Consider the following 18622-nt stretch of genomic DNA (forward strand, 5'->3'; position numbering starts at 1 on the left):
GGTCATTGGCTTCGGAGCAGTGTTTGAGAACGGAGGACGTGGGCAGGTGACATTAGCTTTTGCGTAGAGCTTTCCCGTCTCCATCTACACTACACGCTGTACAGCTCTCAGCATCACGAGCCACACCGAAAGTCTCCACCACGAGCGGGCCAAAAACAATTATACCAAGAATCACCCGGAAGACTTCACCACCAAAACGCCGTCGTCAAAGCCGCCCACGTGCCATCTGCAGATCTTCAGCATCCGGTGGAATTTCGAGGCTTCCGCCTACGCAGTGCCGCAGCTCCACGCCGCAGGGGAGCATGGCGTCAAGTAATTGTAGAACTGTCAGGTGCATGTCATGAAACCACTGCCAGCATCTGCCAGTCAGTAACCTACAGGAAAATACTTATGTTTCTATCAAAATGGCGTCTCTGGAAAGCCTTTGGGTCCAGGGAAAGTCAGTCACATCAGATATTTAAGTGTTATGAAAAAAGAACGGGGTCTCCAATGGCCTTTGTAATCAAAGGTGTGGCTTAAACATGTAAACTAAATTTCTGTGATTTCCACAGCCTGCTACTGGGCCATCAGTTTGGTGCCTCGCTGAACTTTGTTATTGCATATATAATACAACAATGGATCTAAAACTAGCCAAGACTATTGGCTTTATCAGTGGTTGTACGCTGTTTGATATGAATAAGTAACAAAAAATGTGCAGTAAAAAATAGAAAATGTTTTAATTCTGAAACTATGAGACTGTGAATTAAATATGACTGGGGCCTGTGGAAGGGGAAGTGGTCTTCAGTGTGTCTCAGTCACTCCCGTTATGTTTACTCTATGTTAGACATATGCACCCTTTTTCCAGCCACATAGGGTTACATCTATGTCTTACACCTCATCTCTTTCCTCTCCAGCACCCTCTTTTTACTCTCTCCTGAATGTACCTTCTCCCATCTCCTTCACTTCACCACCCCCAAACACACCACTGTAAGCCTTGCCTTTTCTTTTACTTTTGCCATGACAATATTATGACAGCTGTATACCAATTTCACACACAGAAGCCTACAGAGAATCACATTTCTCTGTGTGGACTGCAGAGAGGCCAAGAATTAGATGGCCATGTATTATTAACACCTCTCTGACCCACTGACAGGCGCTGTCTTCAGCCTCAACTCCAGAGCTGTCAATCAAGGTACATTATAAACACCAGGGGCTGTATTATACATTGTGCCACCGGGGCGCAATAGGTGGGTTTGTCTGCTTGGTGCACTCCCTGGGCACAATTGTATTACAGAAGGGGGCCACAGATGCATGTGCATCCCCTTCTGTACTACTGATAGCGCTGGCGTGCATGTAGCGCCAGTGTTATAGTGAGAGGGCGTTCCATCATTTGTATGGAAGTGTGCACTCTTAGTGCACCTCCAAAAGGCAGCCCTCTGGAGTGGAGAAAGGGTGTCCCATGGAGCACCTCAGACATCACTAACCGTGGGCGGAGAGCTCCGCTCCGCCCGCGGAGTCTGCAGAGTTTTGTCTACTCCGCGCTCCGCAGAGAACGCGGAGTAGGCAAAACTCTACACACTCCGCGGCAGAGCGGAGTTGCCCAGTCTCCACCCCCCATATTAAAAATTAATTAGTACTACAATAAGAAGCACATAAAAACGACTTACCTTCACTGCGGCTTCCCCGGGCTGCCGTCCTCCTCTTTCCTACGTCTAAGGTTAAGCTGCACATGCGTGCGCGGTCGCTCATGCGCATTCCTTGCGAGAAATGCACATGTGCTGATCACCCTGAGACAGGAGCAAGAGGAGGACGGCAGTCCGGGGGCGCCGCAGTGAAGATAAGTTGTTTTTATTTACTTCTTATTGTAGTTTTAATTCATTTTTAATACGGGGGTGGAGGCGGGTGGCAGAGTCTGTCCCCAACTCCGTGGACCTTCGCGTAGTGCAACTCTGCCAGCTCCACCCAGGGTTAGACCTCACCCTGCATGCAGGTGCAGTCGCTCACTTCACCCACCTGCAAGGGGATCACAAATCCCTCTTGAAAATGCCGGCAGCATGTGCCTGCCCCTTGAAACACGGAACAGCTTTTAAATAGCTGCTCTGTATTTCACTTGATTGCTCTGCCCCAGGACAGTGCGAGTTCATGGCTGCCCTAAGGGCGGTGCATTCTTCATAATAGAGCGCACTATCCCAGTTTGCACTCGGTGCACCTGCTTATAAATGCACCAAGGCGCAAACAAGGAAATACCTTTTTAGTAATGCCTGCCCTGAAAGTGACTCCGTTCAAAGTATACACCATACAAGGGGAATATGTTATAAAAAAAAAACCAGAAACACAACATCCTAGAAATAGCAAAAACTCTCTTAGGGAGTGCCCGATTAAGTGAACCACGTGAAATATATACAGGAACTAATTCACTGACACGATTACCTTATCGTTTTTACATTAATTGTTTATAAATCGGTCAATGTTTTTGCCATTCAAGTTAAGTACATGAATATAGGGCCTGATAAGGACTCATTTCAATGTCCGTTCTTAATTCCTAGACAAGGAGAGACCCGGCCCACCTAAAGCTGTGAGTCACAGCTTTCTCTTGGGCTGCACGGGATCCAAAGCAGCAGGCAAATCACGGCAGGTGCCCGTCTGACAACGTGTGGCCCCTGACATGTGACACTAAGCTTACTTGGTCTCGTGCATTCATATTAACCAGGCGTAGGCTGCATTAGGCGCCCGTGGTTGGTTAATACCCCGAGATGTATCAGCTGGACACCTCTTCCATCCCCCTCTCCCTTCAATCTCCTCCTCCTTCCCCGCCAGCCCAACTCCGTGGTAGTCTGCAGCTGGAATGGAAATAAAATACTAAAGTAAAGCAAAGTGTATAAACCACAATTTCTTCCCACGCCCGTACAGATAACGTGCATGAGAATTATTTCCAGATGCCGAGAAACCCCTTTGCCCGTGAAGGCCTCAACGCAGCCCGGAGGCCGCGTTCACATGCCGCGATGGCTTGTTGTCTTTGAAATGGCATCACTCTGGCAGGGGGGGGGGGGGGTTCAGATGCCCAGAGCGCGTGTTGCCCCTGGGGAGGCATCAGTCCGGGGCGGGGGCTTGGTTTACTTTGTACAGATACCGTGCTGTCTAGTTGTAGATGTGCCAGGCAAGCCCACATAGGCCCTTCAGAATTGACTGTCCTTGACACAGTCCCGGTCCTGTCCGCTGTGCCAGGCCAGCAGCTTACTGACCCTGGCGCACTCCTGCTTTGCCCCTGACGTGCAAACACTAAAAATCGCTCACGTGCTCAGAGGCTGAGCCTATATTTGCAAGAAAAACACCAGAAATCCTTTAAGACCCGGGGACATTCTTGTCGCATTGCTCCGTGGTCTTTTTAGGACACTCTACCCTACTGCTATTTGGGGAGGAGGTGGGGCAGGACCACTGGCACCATAGGCAGTGGTGTACAATCGGAAAGTGGTCGTGAAGAGCGGGGGTGAATGGGGGCTCTCGTTTGTCAAACGCCTGGCAGTGCCAACAAAGCCCCGGTCCTAACCTCTCTCTTAGCCTCTGTGCCAAGCGGGGCCCAGCCTGGCACTTCTCTTGGCAAAGAACAGAATAGATGCCAGTCTTAACGTGTGTTTATCCACCGCCCCTCCCGCCTCCGCGCACCCTGCATGGCACCTGTCCTATGGGGATATTACTTTTCCAATAAAGGAAGCGGCCCTCGGGGGCACGCATTAAAGCTGCAGCAGTTGCGGTCTCTGGCGCTGTTCATCAGGCGGGAAGAGCGCGAGGGCGGACGTGCACCCGGCTCCGTGGGGGGACGAACGAAGGGTCCTGGCGGAAGGTTCCAGGCGCTGCTGTCTGAGGGATACTTCCGGGGAGCTCACCGCTGGCCGGGGGGCCTACCTGCGAGGGACTAAGTACAAAGGTGGGTTACGAAATCTGATTTTGAATTTCGGAAACATAAATGGGGGGCGGACATACCGTTTATTACTCCTGGAAGAACCATACTTCTCAGGAGAAGATTAGAGTTTGTTGGGTGGGAGGAGACCGTGTTTGAGACCCAGCTAGATTAACCCGGGTATAACACACTGACAGTTTCTAGAGAGAACATTACAGCTAGGCATGGGTGTAATTCAGGTTACAAAGGCTGGGCTGGTGACGATGTTCACTGAGTTGACAGCCATACTTCTGTATTGGCTTGATCGACCTTGAGAATGAAATGTCACTGGTGACGTTTGTGCTAATACGAAGTTGACAGTTTAACGGTGGACATCTTGAAACCTGGCAAAACCCTTGGCAGGGTTAGAGGTTCTTCTGCCTGCTGGCTGGCACCACCCACCTGTGTGGATCAGGCTTTCTGTGGAGGATTATGGGATCTGGTCAGCCCGCAGGAGCACTAGAGTCCACCTCAGCCTGACACCATCAGTTCCCAGGAAGGGAAGGCTGCCATATCCTGTGGTTACAGAAGCTGTTCAGGTGTAGGAGCCCAAGACTCCTCCCCGGTCTGACACCACCCTGGCCTGGGGAGGAAAGGGGCCCTGGCTTTCAGGGACTGGCAAGCCCAGGTAAAAGACACATTTTTGTCCACCACTCACATGGGATTATGGAAGCTGTTCAGCCTTCCCAGTCTGACGGCACCCTAGCCCAGGTAGGGAAGGTGTCCCTGCCCGATGTCTGAAGCAATGGCCTGTGGGGACTGGGCCTCTCAGGTGAAAGCCATGGCTTCACCCACCTCTCACAGGGGGATTATGGGAGCACTTCAGCCCACAGGAGCTCATGACTCCTCCCAGGTCCAACGCCAACCTGTCCCAGGAGCTGCCTGGCAGCTGGGCTTTCATAGGGGTGGTCTCTACCACGCTCCACACCCCTGAGGGGCGCAAGAGTCCTCAGGAGTTTGCAGTTACTCTGCCCGGAGTAGGTACTGTGACCTGACCCAGTCAATTGGCTAAGGCTGCCTCCTGTTGTTGCCTTCCTGGGGCCTGAGCCCTGAGCCTGGGGAGCTAAGAAGGGATAAGCCTCAAGCCAACACCCCTCTCCCCTTGAGCATACCCGAGAAGCCGCTTTTCCTCAAATATTCAGCCCCCAACATAGTGGGGGCTTAGAGAACCCGTGGGAGATATAAGTCAGAGTTGGCTGCGCTGGCCAACCCACCAGTCATCTGATCGTCCAGCCACTGACCGGTAATCTGGTGCACAGCCACTGATTGGTCATCTGCTGGGCTAGCCTGATGACCAGAAGGCTTGTGTCAACCTGATGACCAGAGTGCCCAGGCGGCAGCAAACAATGACGCTGGTGCCCTGGAGGCTCCTTCCTACAACCATCCACTGGCTCCTTGCCTCCAGGTGGCTCTGCTGGTGCTCACTTTGGCCATCTGGTCATCCTGCTGACCTGCAAGTAATTGTGCCCCCATCTCTACGACCAGCGGTGCAGATTAGGAAGGGGAGGCCACTGTGCTGTACTGCACATGGTTGAGACAGCCTCCCATGGTCTGGCGGTAGAGGGACCCTGGTGCCCACAGACAGAAACAAAAGCTTGGCTTAGAGGATGACTTTTAAAAGATCACAGCAAGGTAGCTACACTGCTACTTTTCATATGCTGACCCAGAATCAGGTAATCTACGAATGGTTTAGCACAAGGTGCCCCATGAAAATGTAGTGCACTAAGGGTGATGGAGGCGGTTCCCTTTGGTCCGGTCTCTGCTACCAGGGTGAGCAGCTCTAGGCACTAACCCAGAGGTTGTCTATCCCAGGCCAACTGAGGCTCCAAGGCTCTGCAGCATCATTATGGTTTAGGGGGGTTCTGATTTAGAGGCATTCAGTCATAATTCCACAGATGGTAGCTTCGCCACATTATCTCCTCAACCAAGCACAAACACTAAATGTCTGAACCTGCTGTTCCGCTTGTACTGAGCCGGATTGCTCATGCAACAACACATCATCTGTAGGGTAAAACAACACTATCTCCCAACGGTCTAAACCCAGCTCACGGTCCGTATTAGTGGATGAACAATCCAACACTTGGTGAATTCTGCTTCATAATCATAGCAAGAGCCAACACCAAGGAATCAAAAAGCGATGTTGCCATGGACGAGTGACCGCCACAAACCAGTTATCCAGGTGGTAACTTTTCTGACACCTCCGACTTGAGACTCAAAAAGTCTGTGACTATTACCGGACAGGCAATGGAGAGATACACTATGACTTGAGATGTAATATGAAATTCTAGCCTAGCCCAGTGAGCTGGAAGAATTTCAGGGTGTTGTTGCAGGTGTGCCTACTAATGACGACTTTCAGGCCAGAAAGTCTGCATAGTTCCATTGTAGGGGGATAGGGAAAAAGTTGTGTAGCATTGGTATTTTGTATGTGCTTCTATGGCTGTAGACTGCCCACATAGTCCCCTTGACACACTGTTTTTGGTTGGAGCTGTTGGATAGACTTTTGTTGCCTAATAACCAAACTAGCCTGTTGCATTAGACGTTCGTGAATGCAGGACCAACTTCAGGTGCCCATATGCCAGCACTGGATGGTTGCAGTTAAAATATTTGAGTTGTCTCTTGTCTTGGTTGATTATTATTCAGCCTGGATAGAAAACTTGAAGGGCCATTACCTTGGGAACCACCCATCACAGTCAAGAAAATTCTTGTGCTGGAAGTTTTCATAAGGCCCACGTGAACCTTACTAGATATTCTTTGGGAAACAGGGATCAAACAATTTGAAGATGTCAAAGGAGCCATGACAGTCTTTACTTAAAGGCCTAATGCAGCCACTGGTGTCAAACCTTCCATAGCCCAAAAAGCAGAGAATGTTCAGGAGGCTCCGATGTCTGCAGACACCTTTACAGTCACCAAGGAGATATTTGCCACCTAATTTGTGGGTCTTGAAGTACAGAGTTCAGGGATCCCCTGGTGGAGTAAAGTTACCTCATCATGCAAGGGAGCATGTTCAGCAATCAGAATTACAACATAACAGCTGCTCAGTTGGACTAGATCCGTCTTTGTCCTTCTCCTCGACTACTGGACCAACTTCTGTAATGGTGCTTGCTTTTCTGTTTTGCAGCAATGTTATATTCAGTTTTCAAAAAAGTACAATAATTATAAGATTACAAAATGAGGTTATTCATTTTTATAATATGTAAATTGGGAATTGTTTATGTTAGGTGCTGTCCTTTTTGTGATTCTACTGTATCTTCATTGAAAATAAGGAGCACTTCATATCCATGATGCGGTGCTGAAGTGCACCAGCGGAGTGGTAGCACGCTAGATTGTGAGAGAGTGCTTTGTTGGAAAAGTGTTGCATTGCAGTTTGGCCTTTGTTGGAAGTGCTTTTGTTAGTGCATGATTGACAAGTATGGTGATCTTATCCTGAGTTAGGTCAATCTGCCTACTGATGTAATGGAGGGGAATGGGGTGGGAGAGACAAATATATTTCAGGAGTGACAGAGAGGCTCATGGCATGCACAAGATAAGGCAGTCATGAAAGATGCTCTATTTAGTCCCTCAGAGTGATAGGTGTACAACCTCTAGGCATGCATGGTATATAAGAAACCATGGTAAATGGTGTAGAGTCCACCCTGGAGTGATAAAGGAACAGCATTCACTAGTCACAAAGAGCCAAGGTAAAGGTTTTATAGGATCCACCTGAAGCTACAGCAGAACAAACCAAGGTTTTCACTAGAAAGGGGGAGCCATTAAAAATTATCTTTATAGTTCATCCTGGAGCGGCTAGAAGCCCAGGTGCATGCAAAGGAGGAATACAACTAAATGAAAGCTCTCTAAGGACTACCCAGGAGTGACAACATAACTGCCCACAGGTATAGGCAGGCAGGATAATTGCTCTGTGGAGTCCACATAGGAGTGACAATGAAGCATCCCACAGAGATGCACTGGATACAGCCAGCCATGGTAAATTGTCTGAAAAATCCATTCAGATGCAATGAGAAGTGGAAATGCTGTGTGGCGCACACCAAGATAGCCACAGAATGGTTACCTCTTGTATAATAAACATAATATTTTGATCAATACGGAGTAACAATGAGTAACCCACAACTAAGCATAGACAAAGACAGCCTAGGTAAGGCTCTTTCGAGACTGCCCAGGTGCGACAGAGAGGCTATCCATAGCCATGCATTGGTTACAGGCAGACTGTGCTCCAAAGTCAAAATCAGATGAGGAGGGCCATGATGACAACATCTAAACAGTGGCAGACAAATAAATAAGCAAGTCACAAATCAAGGAGGCTATGGCAAAATGCCCTTCTCCTACAAGTAGCATTTAGACATTTGTCATCAATAGTTGGTTGTGCTAAGAAGATTTCAGTGTTTGGTTATCTTGGAGCGACAGAGGGGCAGCCCACACTGCGCACTGGTTTCAGGTAATTGCTCTATAAGGTCGCCCCAGGAGCAATGTTCACTCTAATTATTTTTCTCTGTGTGCAGGAAAAGAGTATTGGTGTGCCTCTTTTTTTCTTAGTTGTGAGCAGAACCAAGTGTAGACGCCTAATAATCAGTAAAACAAATATGCAGTGAGAGTCCAAAGTAGTACATTTATGGAACACACATGGGCGTCCGCAGAAATTTTTCCAGGAGGGGGCAAAATGTTAACGTCATCACTATCCTCCGACATGATGTGTGCCAGGTGGAGCACAAGAAACACTGGGGCACAGGAGGAGCCATGAGGGGCAGGAATCAGGCCGCATATGATCTCATACACCATAGGGTTGTTGTGCCACAGCCATCTCTTTCTTTTGTGGCACCCCAAAATCCATACCTGCCCTGGTCCCTAAAATTATCTCCTAGCACCCCAAAACCCATACCCACCCTGAAATTACCCCACCCCCCCCAAAACTCATACCCTCCCTGCACCCTAAAATTACGCCCCTGGCACCACAAAACCCACACACACCCTGAACCCTAAAATTACACCCTAGCACCCCAAAACCCATACCCACCCTGAACCCTAAAATTACCCCTGCCCCCCAAAACTCATACCCGCCCTGAACCCTAAAATTACCCCCTGGCACCCATAACCCATACCCACCCTGACCCCTAAAATTGTCCCCCTGGCACCCCAAAACCGCCCTGAACCCTAAAATTCCCCCCCTTGCACCCCAAAACCCATATCCACCCTGAACCCTAAAATTACCCCCCTTGCACCCCAAAACCCGTATCCACCCTGAACCCTAAAATTACCCCCTGGTACCCCAAAACCCATACCTACCCTAAAATTATCCCCCTGGCACCCCAATCCTTAACCCATCGTGAACCTTAAAATGACTCCCTGGCACCTTAAAACCCACACCCACCCTTAACGTCATCACCATCCTCCGACATGATGTGTGCGAGGTGGGGCACAAGAAACACCGGGGCGCAGGAGGAGCCATGGGGTCAGGAATCAGGCTGCATATGATCTCATACACCATAGGGTTGTTGTGCCACAGCCATCTCTTACTTTTGTGGCACCCCAAAATCACCATAGTGTTGTTGTGCCACAGCCATCTCTTTCTTTTGTGGCACCCCAAAATCCATACCTGCCCTGGTCCCTAAAATTATCCCCTAGCACCCCAAAACCCATACCCACCCTGAAATTACCCCAACCCCCCAAAACTCATACCCTCCCTGCACCCTAAAATTACACCCCTGGCACCCCAAAACCCACACACACCCTGAACCCTAAAATTACACCCTAGCACCCCAAAACCTATACCCACCCTGAACCCTAAAATTACCCCTGCCCCCCAAAACTCATACCCGCCCTGAACCCTAAAATTACCCCCCTGGCACCCATAACCCATACCCACCCTGACCCCTAAAATTGTCCCCCTGGCCTGGTTCTTTCTCCTTTGGACCCGCTGTCTTCACTGGCAGAGTTAGGACACAGGTCTCACTTTTCTGAAGCTGCTCTCCCTCACCCAGACCCCCACTTCCCCTCCACTTGATCTCTTATCTTCCTTCATCCCTACTTCTCGGTCTCTCTTTCCCCACTGCTTCTTTCTCTCTTTCTCTCCCCCCTCTTCGTTCACTCTCACCCCCCACCGTATCCGTCTCGCCGGCCCCACCAAGTCGTCCTCTGTCGCCCCTCTCTCTGCCTCCTCCTCATGTCGGTGATAGGGAGACCGGGGCCCTCTCTGAAAATGCGAGCTGGAGGTGACGTTCAGTGTGAAAGCACCAAGCTGTGAACCGGGAGAAGAGGTGGGGGAGAGGGTGGGCGGCAGGTAGAGCGTCAAAGGGGGCACTGGCTCTCAGAGAGGTGAGAAGGGGCGGGGAGCAGCCTGAGAAAAAGAACAACACCAGAGAAAGAGTCAGACGCTCTGCGAGGAGCCTGGTGTAAACTGAAGAAATGTACACTTCTCAGCACTACAAAGCAGCCGAAGGGCGCCTTTCACTAGAGCCAAGAACCTGACCCATCGCGAACAAACAGCAGCCACCGTAGAAACCAGCGGTGTCATGAAAACAACAAAGGACAAAGAGACAGACGACTGCGGCCGAAACCTGGAAGTACAATTTACACCTTTAACAAAAGGCAATTCCTGATGCAAGCACCACACGCCAGAACACTATAAATATATAAATCTCCCATCAATGCACACCTGAGAGTGAATAAAAAGATGAGCAGCAAACTAAGGCAATGACTGACAGACACTATGCTGGTCCTCTCGTACTATGCCCTATTGATATTTACTATGTCACCAGTCACTCCAGCGTGGAAGAATTCCTTATTGATTGCTACTCTGACCACCCCCTGTACCTCACTGTCTTGAATAGACTAATATGTTTTGTCGGACAAAATGTTTTTTTTTTTTAATCTGTGTTTAACGTTATACAGCTATTGTCCTCATAAGTTTCTCCCAGAGAAAAAGGGTAGTTTCCTTCCACAAGGATGATATGGACTGTGTGCACCCATACCCTCTTCCTGCAAAGCTAGCCCCTCCTCGACCCGGCAACCACCAGTGCTCCAGTATGCAACAGCCGTTTTACATGTTGTGATCAGCTGGTTCCTCGGTTTCCAGCTACACTGGGAATTGGTTGTTGTGCTCGACGCTGACCCTGGAACATCTGATTGGTTCTCTCACAGACCTGAGGTACTTGAAGCACCTACTGCGCTTCTAGGTTAACTTAATGTTGGATTCGACAAGCAGAAGGGAGCAGAGGGGCCAGTGGAAGTAGGCAGGGAAGCCCCTGAGGAGCGCATATTTCCCAACCAGGGCATTTCAAGTGGTGAAGGAACAGGCTGAATATTAAGTGCTACAAACCGACTAGCTTGCCAGAGGTTTCTGACAGGGATCAAGGCACAACATTTCCTATCCTCAGGGCACCAACGTAGTTTTAATAAGTAGTCCATTGTGCTGCTCTTTACTTCGGGTACTGGACCAGTACCTGTGCTATCCCGGAAATCTTCCTGTCCTGAGGTTTGGGGTGTTTTTGTTACAACTTGTGGTGCCCCCTGCCTAGACAGTCTATGTATGCGAAGGATCTCGGAATAGTGGTCCTCAATTATGCAAATCTCACAACCACTACATTTAGACCTTACATTCTTTTAAGAACCTACTGGCTATTTAGTTGGCTGCCTGTGTCAAATGTATACAAAAATAAAAACATGTGTTATGCCCAATTACAATGCTTTACTGTGATTAAGTTAAGTTAAGTTGAAAAAGGATGGATGGATGGCCTTTTTTGTCGCGTTACAAAGTACCTAATTATGGATTCTCAACCTTTTGTACTGTATTTTTGGTAATTAGGGAAGGGGATGATACATGAAAATGAAACAGATGTTTCTACAACCATTTTTACTATATACCTCACAAATTACGTTTACCCCTTGTACTGGTGTTACTTAACTTGGTTACCTTTATCAAGCTCAAGCAGTCTTGGAGCATGTATGGCAATTTTAACATTGGGTCAGAGTGGAAGTTCGAACTGCTTGGTCATCGCTGCCCCACTAACCCCTTGTTTCTGACGTCACCAGATAGTAACTTAGTGCAGGAGAGGAATGCAGACACCTTTTTGGCAGGATGCTACGGAAATATCTTCCCCAGTCTACTCAGGAGCACCTGCTATGCTGAGTTTGTGTTATGTTTTCATACTCATTTCTGTGTCATTGCATGACTCCCCGAGTTTTACTGTTTTCTCTCTCTGACCGTCTCATTTTGACGACAGCGCGGGCTCAGACTCTAGTGCACAGGTTGGGAGACCCTTAAGTGTGCATGAGGCACTGCCTCGTTTTGGGGTCCGCCAGTGGTGAGAGGTAGCTGCGAAAAGTAGTTCTGCCGTCGGCAGCCATATGCTTTCCTCACTTTGTCTGTCTACGGTTCTCACAGAGGTCTAAACTCCATGAGGCCACATTCACCACACAAGCGCAGCCACAGCATCTTAGTGTAGAGCACACGGGTAAATCAGGCCCAGCCATACTCCACCAATCACACTCTATGCTGTGAGTAGAATATAAGGCACTTAGCAGGGATACCCTAACAGCAGGGCCACTGTAATTATGAAGCACGGAGGGTCACATAAAGCGGCAGGGTTATGTGGCACGTTTTGTGACAGTATAACTTCATTTTGTCATTTTTAAACTTGTTAACACTGTTTGGGCATTAGTTGCACCTCATTAGTACTAGTTAAACACCCAAATATAGCATCAAGCTACAGAAAGTTGATCAGTCAACCTTTGCAAAGGACTTTCAACTGCCCGGCAGCATGTATTGCTGCTTTTTTACTAACTTTTGAACCATTTGAGATAGAAACAATTTTTTCTTAAACTCTGCAGATTATGCGGCAAATGTTGGATTATGCAACAAATGCAGCAAATATGCAATTATGCAAAAATCGCCGCACAATTGCATAATTCCAGTGGCCCTGCCTATCAGTCACATGGATGTAAACTTTCTGCTCTTTGGCTATCTATACCAATGGGCGGAAGAAAACGTATTTTGAAAGAATACATGCCTGATTTGCATGAGAAATCTGTAATTTTGCGGCAATGCAGGCAAGTGCCCAGAACGAGTTGCTCTTACCCTCAATGTGTAAGACTCAGAAGGGCTGTATGATCCTTTCTACTCATGGATACATCTTAGATATGCCTGCTCGTTGCGCCTCCTCCCTGCTCTGGACTACAGCGGTGTCTACACATGGACTCAGCCCCTCTCCTCTTAGCATCCTCGCTTCCTAGCCCATCTGGATATCCCCCTCTGAACTGACTTATGCCAACACTTCATTTCCATTCGTTTTCTGTTTGTGTTATCTTTCTTGATAAATGCAAATTATTAAATCAAAAATCATCCATCGATGTCCACCATTTTATGTAAGAGCGGTGCCTACGATAAAATATACTCTTTTATTCAAATGTGACTATTCTTTCTGCTTAGTAATTTACTTAACAGCAACTGTTCTAGGCAGTCTATCACTATAACCAATAATTATTTGAGAAGACTTTGCCTCAATCTTGTTATTGTGTCAGAGCGCGCTATAAAGTATGAGGTCTCCTGGCACTTCTGACAAAATTAAAAGATGGAGGGGAGGGGGGGCAGAGGGTACTCAGAAGGATCTAGAAAAGAGCAGAGTCTCCAGGTGTTGTCTAGATGTGACGTGCGATGAGATGCACAGGATTTCACCTAGAAGAGAGTGCCAAAGGGAAGGTGCAGGAAAATAAAGCCTGAGTCTGGTCCTACTGAGCCCTGGGATGTAGAGGAGCTTCAGACTAGAACAGAGAATGTGAGCTTAAGAGGAACAGTGGCTGGAGCACCATGTGTAATGCGGCATGGGCGTCCCCAGGGGGCAGGGCCGGCTTTAGCGCTGGTGGCACCCAGTGCGACAATGTTAGTTGGCGCCCCAAATTACCACCTCCACCACAGATTCTCTCACTAGAACCCTTTAACAGTGACCAAGTCTCCATAACCACTCTCTCTCAGATGCATTGAATTTGTTATATAGCGCTACTCATACCATTAAAGTATGTCAGAGCACTTTGCATCACACACACATTACACAGATAATCAATCATACTTGTGTAAATCAGTGTATAGGAAATGTTACATAAGCCAAAGGACTTAAAGTGTAGGAGTCACATGTCATCCATACTGGTAGGCAGTATAGATTAGGCGTGACTGGTGTGGAGAAGCACAAACTCAGAGTCGAAAAAGAAACAGCATAGTTGGGAGTTTTCTTTAATAATAAGTATCCATTTCTACCCAAATAAACCCTTTTTGCACCACTAATCAATGTTCTATACTTAGTAGAGTGTATGCACTTATATGATGAAAGTTAATACCTCACTATTCTATATTAGGACTTTAAGTTATAAATTGCAAGTAACAAAAGGATGTCTCTTTTAATAGCAGTAACCTGCTAATCTATTTACATTAAATGCACTCTGTAATCTACTTGGAACACGATTTTTGCAGTAGGTACATTAACCCTCTGTACTACCTTCACATAAGTCATAAACCTCAACTACACAAAACTCTGATCTCTGGCCAGTAGGAACATTAATCACAGGTCTTATCTTGACATTTTTGTGAGGCCTGTTAATTGCAGGAGGAAAGGAACACACAGCAGGTGCTTTTAAAATCATAATTAAGTTGTAAACACGGTGCCCCAAGGAAGCCAGCACCAGTTGCCCCACCCTCGAGCTGGCCCTGGCAGGGGGGGCAAAGAGGGACGCTCCAGGGGGCGGCAAGTGCCCCTCCTTGCCCTCCCCCTGCGGACGCCCATGGGAACACAACAGCATGGAGTGTAGCCTCACTCGAGTTTAGCTTGAAATACACTAGGTTTTATAGGTTATAGTTGCACAAAGGTACATAGCCCATCAGGGCACACCCAGCTGAGGTTTTATAGGTAACAGTACATGTTGCACAAAGGCACATAGCCAATCAGGGCACACCCAGCTTAATTACTTTTCAAACATTTATTCAATCGTTAATCAACACAAGACACTTAGCTATATTTAGATATTGATTTATTAAATGTTCTGCAACTGAAGCAATTTAGCCAACTGATTAGTACACTCATAGTCTCATGATTTCCTTTATTCATTAAGGCCGTGGGTCACTGCAAGCTCAGCACAGGACACCAGGCTTTCAGACGTTCTGTAAAGTCATTTAATAAGTGTCACAAAATGGACCCTGAAATAAACTGGCTTCCACATAAGTATTAAAGTGAGACACAATGAGAGTCTTTAATTGGTTTTGGGAGAAGAGTGTCCGTTCAAGATTTTGTTAAAATAAATCACTAAGAGCAACATTCAATCTGTTTTAAATGCATTTCACATACTTACCAACAAAATATTGGACAACGATGGTATAAAAGAAGGAGAAGATGTGAACATTTTTAAAAGCAAATTACAGATGATATACTGAGAAGAAAGCAAATAATAAAAGGGGAGAACATGGCGGCCGCCTTTCATGCCGGTCGCTAGTCTCCGCTGAGCACGCCACTACCAGGGTAATTTTTGTCCTCTGCCCTAAATTAGATGTGCCTTATCTAGTCGTTCTCGGGTATCTCAGCAGTCCTCATGGCTTTGTTGGAGGGCTTGGAGTCACCACTGGAAGACAAACGGGGGATCCTGTAGGGTTTGCGCCGTCCTGGAGCTGTAGAAAAGCCACAGGGCGGTAGCGTGAGGTGGTGGCAGCCCCAAGAGGTAAGAAGGGAGAGTGTTTCCTTGCTAAGTTCAGAAAAGGGGGTGGTGATGAACAGAGTGTCTGAATTAAGCAGACCACTCTTACCCAGTCCAAAGATCAGGGCTTGATCCATCACCGTTTTTTAGCTCACTGCACCATCCCAGCTCATAACCTGGCTACATGCAAATTAGTCTGTTCCTGTCCCAGTGCATGATGGGAACAGGGAAAACCAAACTACCAAGCCAATTCTTATACTGGGAAGGAAACAAGCTACCGGGGACCGGTTTCTGGCATTTCAGCCGTCGTCAGCCCGGCTTGCTTGAAACCTGATGGTGCAATGAGCAAGGGACTCACATCTGAGTATACCCTTCCACGCTTATGGTGGACAAAATGATTCAGAAAAGGGGGTGGTGATGAACAGAGTGTCTGAATTAAGCAGACCACTCTTACCCAGTCCAAAGATCAGGGCTTGATCTATCACCGTTTTTTTAGCTCACTGTACCATCCCAGCTCAGAACCTGGCTACATGCAAATTAGTCTGTTCCTGTCCCAGTGCATGATGGGAACAGGGCAAACCAAACTACCAAGCCAATTCTTATACCGGGAAGGAAACAAGCTACCGGGGACCGGTTTCTGGCATTTCAGCCGTCGTCGGCCCGGCTTGCTTGAATCCTGATGGTGCAATGAGCAAGGGACTCACATCTGAGTATACCCTTCCACGCTTATAGTGGACAAAATGATTCAGAAAAGGGGGTGGTGATGAACAGAGTGCCTGAATTAAGCAGACCACTCTTACCCAGTCCAAAGATCAGGGCTTGATCCATCACCGTTTTTTAGCTCACTGCACCATCCCAGCTCAGAACCTGGCTACATGCAAATTAGTCTGTTCCTGTCCCAGTGCATGATGAGAACAGGGCAGCAGGAGGAAGAAAACTGAGAAGAAGACAGCCAGTAAGACTGCCATACCCCCCAATTGGTGGGGGGGGGGGGGCAAGTCCAGGATTCAGTGCATTTGGAGTGGGGAGGCAGCGTGAGTAAGCTGGTAACCCGGTAGAGGGTGTCAATATTGAATTTAACCCAGAGCAAGCTGTTCCCCCCCACCCTTAGCAATTATGATTTTAACCCTAAATCCAGTATAGAGTGGTTTAGACTGAAAGTGAAACGAACCCGAAACCCTAAAGACGAGGAGGGGTGGGGGGGGGGCAAGAAAAGCAGAATTGAGAAATTGAATCGAAATATAAAAGTTACCCCTTCTTTCAGGACTTTCTTTAAAGTTCTTCCACCAGTGGTAATTCTCAAACATCAGGAAAAAGATATGGAGAGGCAATCGGGAGGTCCTGGTATGCTCGCTGAGGGGGGTACAGTCTGCCTAATGGTGCCACAAACAGAAGAAGTATCAGAAGAAGTGGCATGCGAGAAAGGGGAAGCCCGGGTGGATGAAAGCACACTATATACAAACAGGAAAAACTTTCTCTGGATGAACGCTTAAAAAAATCTCGGAGATCAGAAAGAAGATGATGTAGTTTTAGGGGGCTCTCTAGAAGATATGTTTGCATCACTCTCTGGGAATATCAGAAAAGGTTTTGCGGTATCTGAGGCAAATCAGAGTGGGATATGTAACTTTTGTGAGGTTTTAGAGAAAAAAATAGACTCTAACAGCGAGAACTCAGACACTGGAGACTAATGTTGGGGAGCTAAGGAAAGTAATAAGTGATAGCCAAAAGTAGATCCTATTACTACAAAGGGGTGAACAAGAACTACAGGATAAGGTGGAACAGCTTGAAAATAACTCTAGTAAAAATAAGTAAAGAATACTGAATGTCCCAGAGGGGAGGGAAGGGGACAACTTAAAATCATTTGTGGTCTCACTAATAAAAGAAACCCTCCAGATTGAAGAGAGTAAGGCAGCTATAGAATAAGACATTCAACGGATACACAGAGACCCCTTTAGGAAGAACCCAAATAGAGTGCATCTGTGGAAAACCCTTCTTAATTTCCAAACATATGCCTTGAAAGAAAAAATACTTCTAGGTGCATCAAATGATAAATATGTCACAAGAGTAAGGAAAGTTCTAATGTTTTGTGAATTTGAAATATTGAAAAAATAAAAACAAATAAGATTGAGAACCATACAAGGATGTAACTCACTGGAGTTTAGAAAACAATTCTCAGAAAAAAATATGATTTACAAATAGTTTTGAGAATAGCTCAAACAGAAGTTCAGGCAAAAATGCCTGCCACAAATATGGAACAAGGAAGACTGAAAACAAATGAACATTTGTGACAGATGTTCAAAAGAGGAAATAACTTGAAATTCAGCAGAAGAAAACAAGTTATGTCATCGTTGTGGGTTGCAATTTCCACATTCAGGTGTTTGTACAGCAATGACAATTTAACACACAGAAGTATGTTGAAATTTAAATATTTTGCAACTCATTCTGCTAGTGTATTGCTCTATGTAAAGTTAGCATTCACTGCACCATTTTAAGTTGAGCTGCCATTTTGAGCCATGACCGAAACTAATTTCTATCTCACTTGGTCGGCCTCAACAGAAAGCAGCTGTGATATTCTCTTCTTGTATTTCTCCATGGTTGAGCTTTGCTGTGCTAATGAATAGAATGTTTTTGTCATCACATAACTTTCTCGCTAGATAGGCCTGCTCCTACGCTTAGAGCGGCGGATGCAGACAAAGTAACCTTGGCTTTGAGATAACATGTACCCGGTCCTGGAATTCCAACTCATCCTTCTGTATCTCCATTGTTCACTAGTTACAGACTGGAAATTTCTGGGTGTGTCTTTAGTGATTCTGAATATGTACATTATATGTTGTCCTGTTGGTAGAAGTCAGTTCCTCTGCAGCAATCTAAGGAGGCTGGTCAGACCGGACTCCATTCAAGTATACTTTCAATAAATATCTTTGGTTTGTATTCTCTACTGTCTGACCGACTCTTCCTTTGTGAAGAAGACCAAGAGGTGGTCGCGAGTGACCCGAGTGACCCTAATCGGGTCACTTCCTTCAAGTATATCCAGTAAAGAGG

The 18622-nt window shown here is 47.0% G+C and overlaps 1 protein-coding gene across 2 annotated transcripts in view; it reads left to right on the top strand.

Annotated features, from left to right (window-relative positions):
• Positions 1 to 18622, top strand: part of AMPD2 (adenosine monophosphate deaminase 2) — a 664925-nt gene continuing 646303 nt past the window's right edge. Inside the window, exon 1 of one of the 2 annotated variants that reach the window (XM_086923574.1) lies at positions 1 to 312. In XM_086923574.1, the coding sequence (XP_086779700.1) occupies positions 303 to 312 (10 nt within the window). In that variant the 5' untranslated portion in view covers positions 1 to 302. Of the gene's footprint in view, positions 313 to 3690; positions 3905 to 18622 lie in introns of those variants that run through there. The other variant, XM_086923576.1, reaches the window with a different exon arrangement.

Source organism: Lissotriton vulgaris, chromosome 5, assembly GCF_964263255.1.
Source record: "Lissotriton vulgaris chromosome 5, aLisVul1.2, whole genome shotgun sequence".
Lineage (NCBI taxonomy): Eukaryota > Metazoa > Chordata > Amphibia > Caudata > Salamandridae > Lissotriton > Lissotriton vulgaris.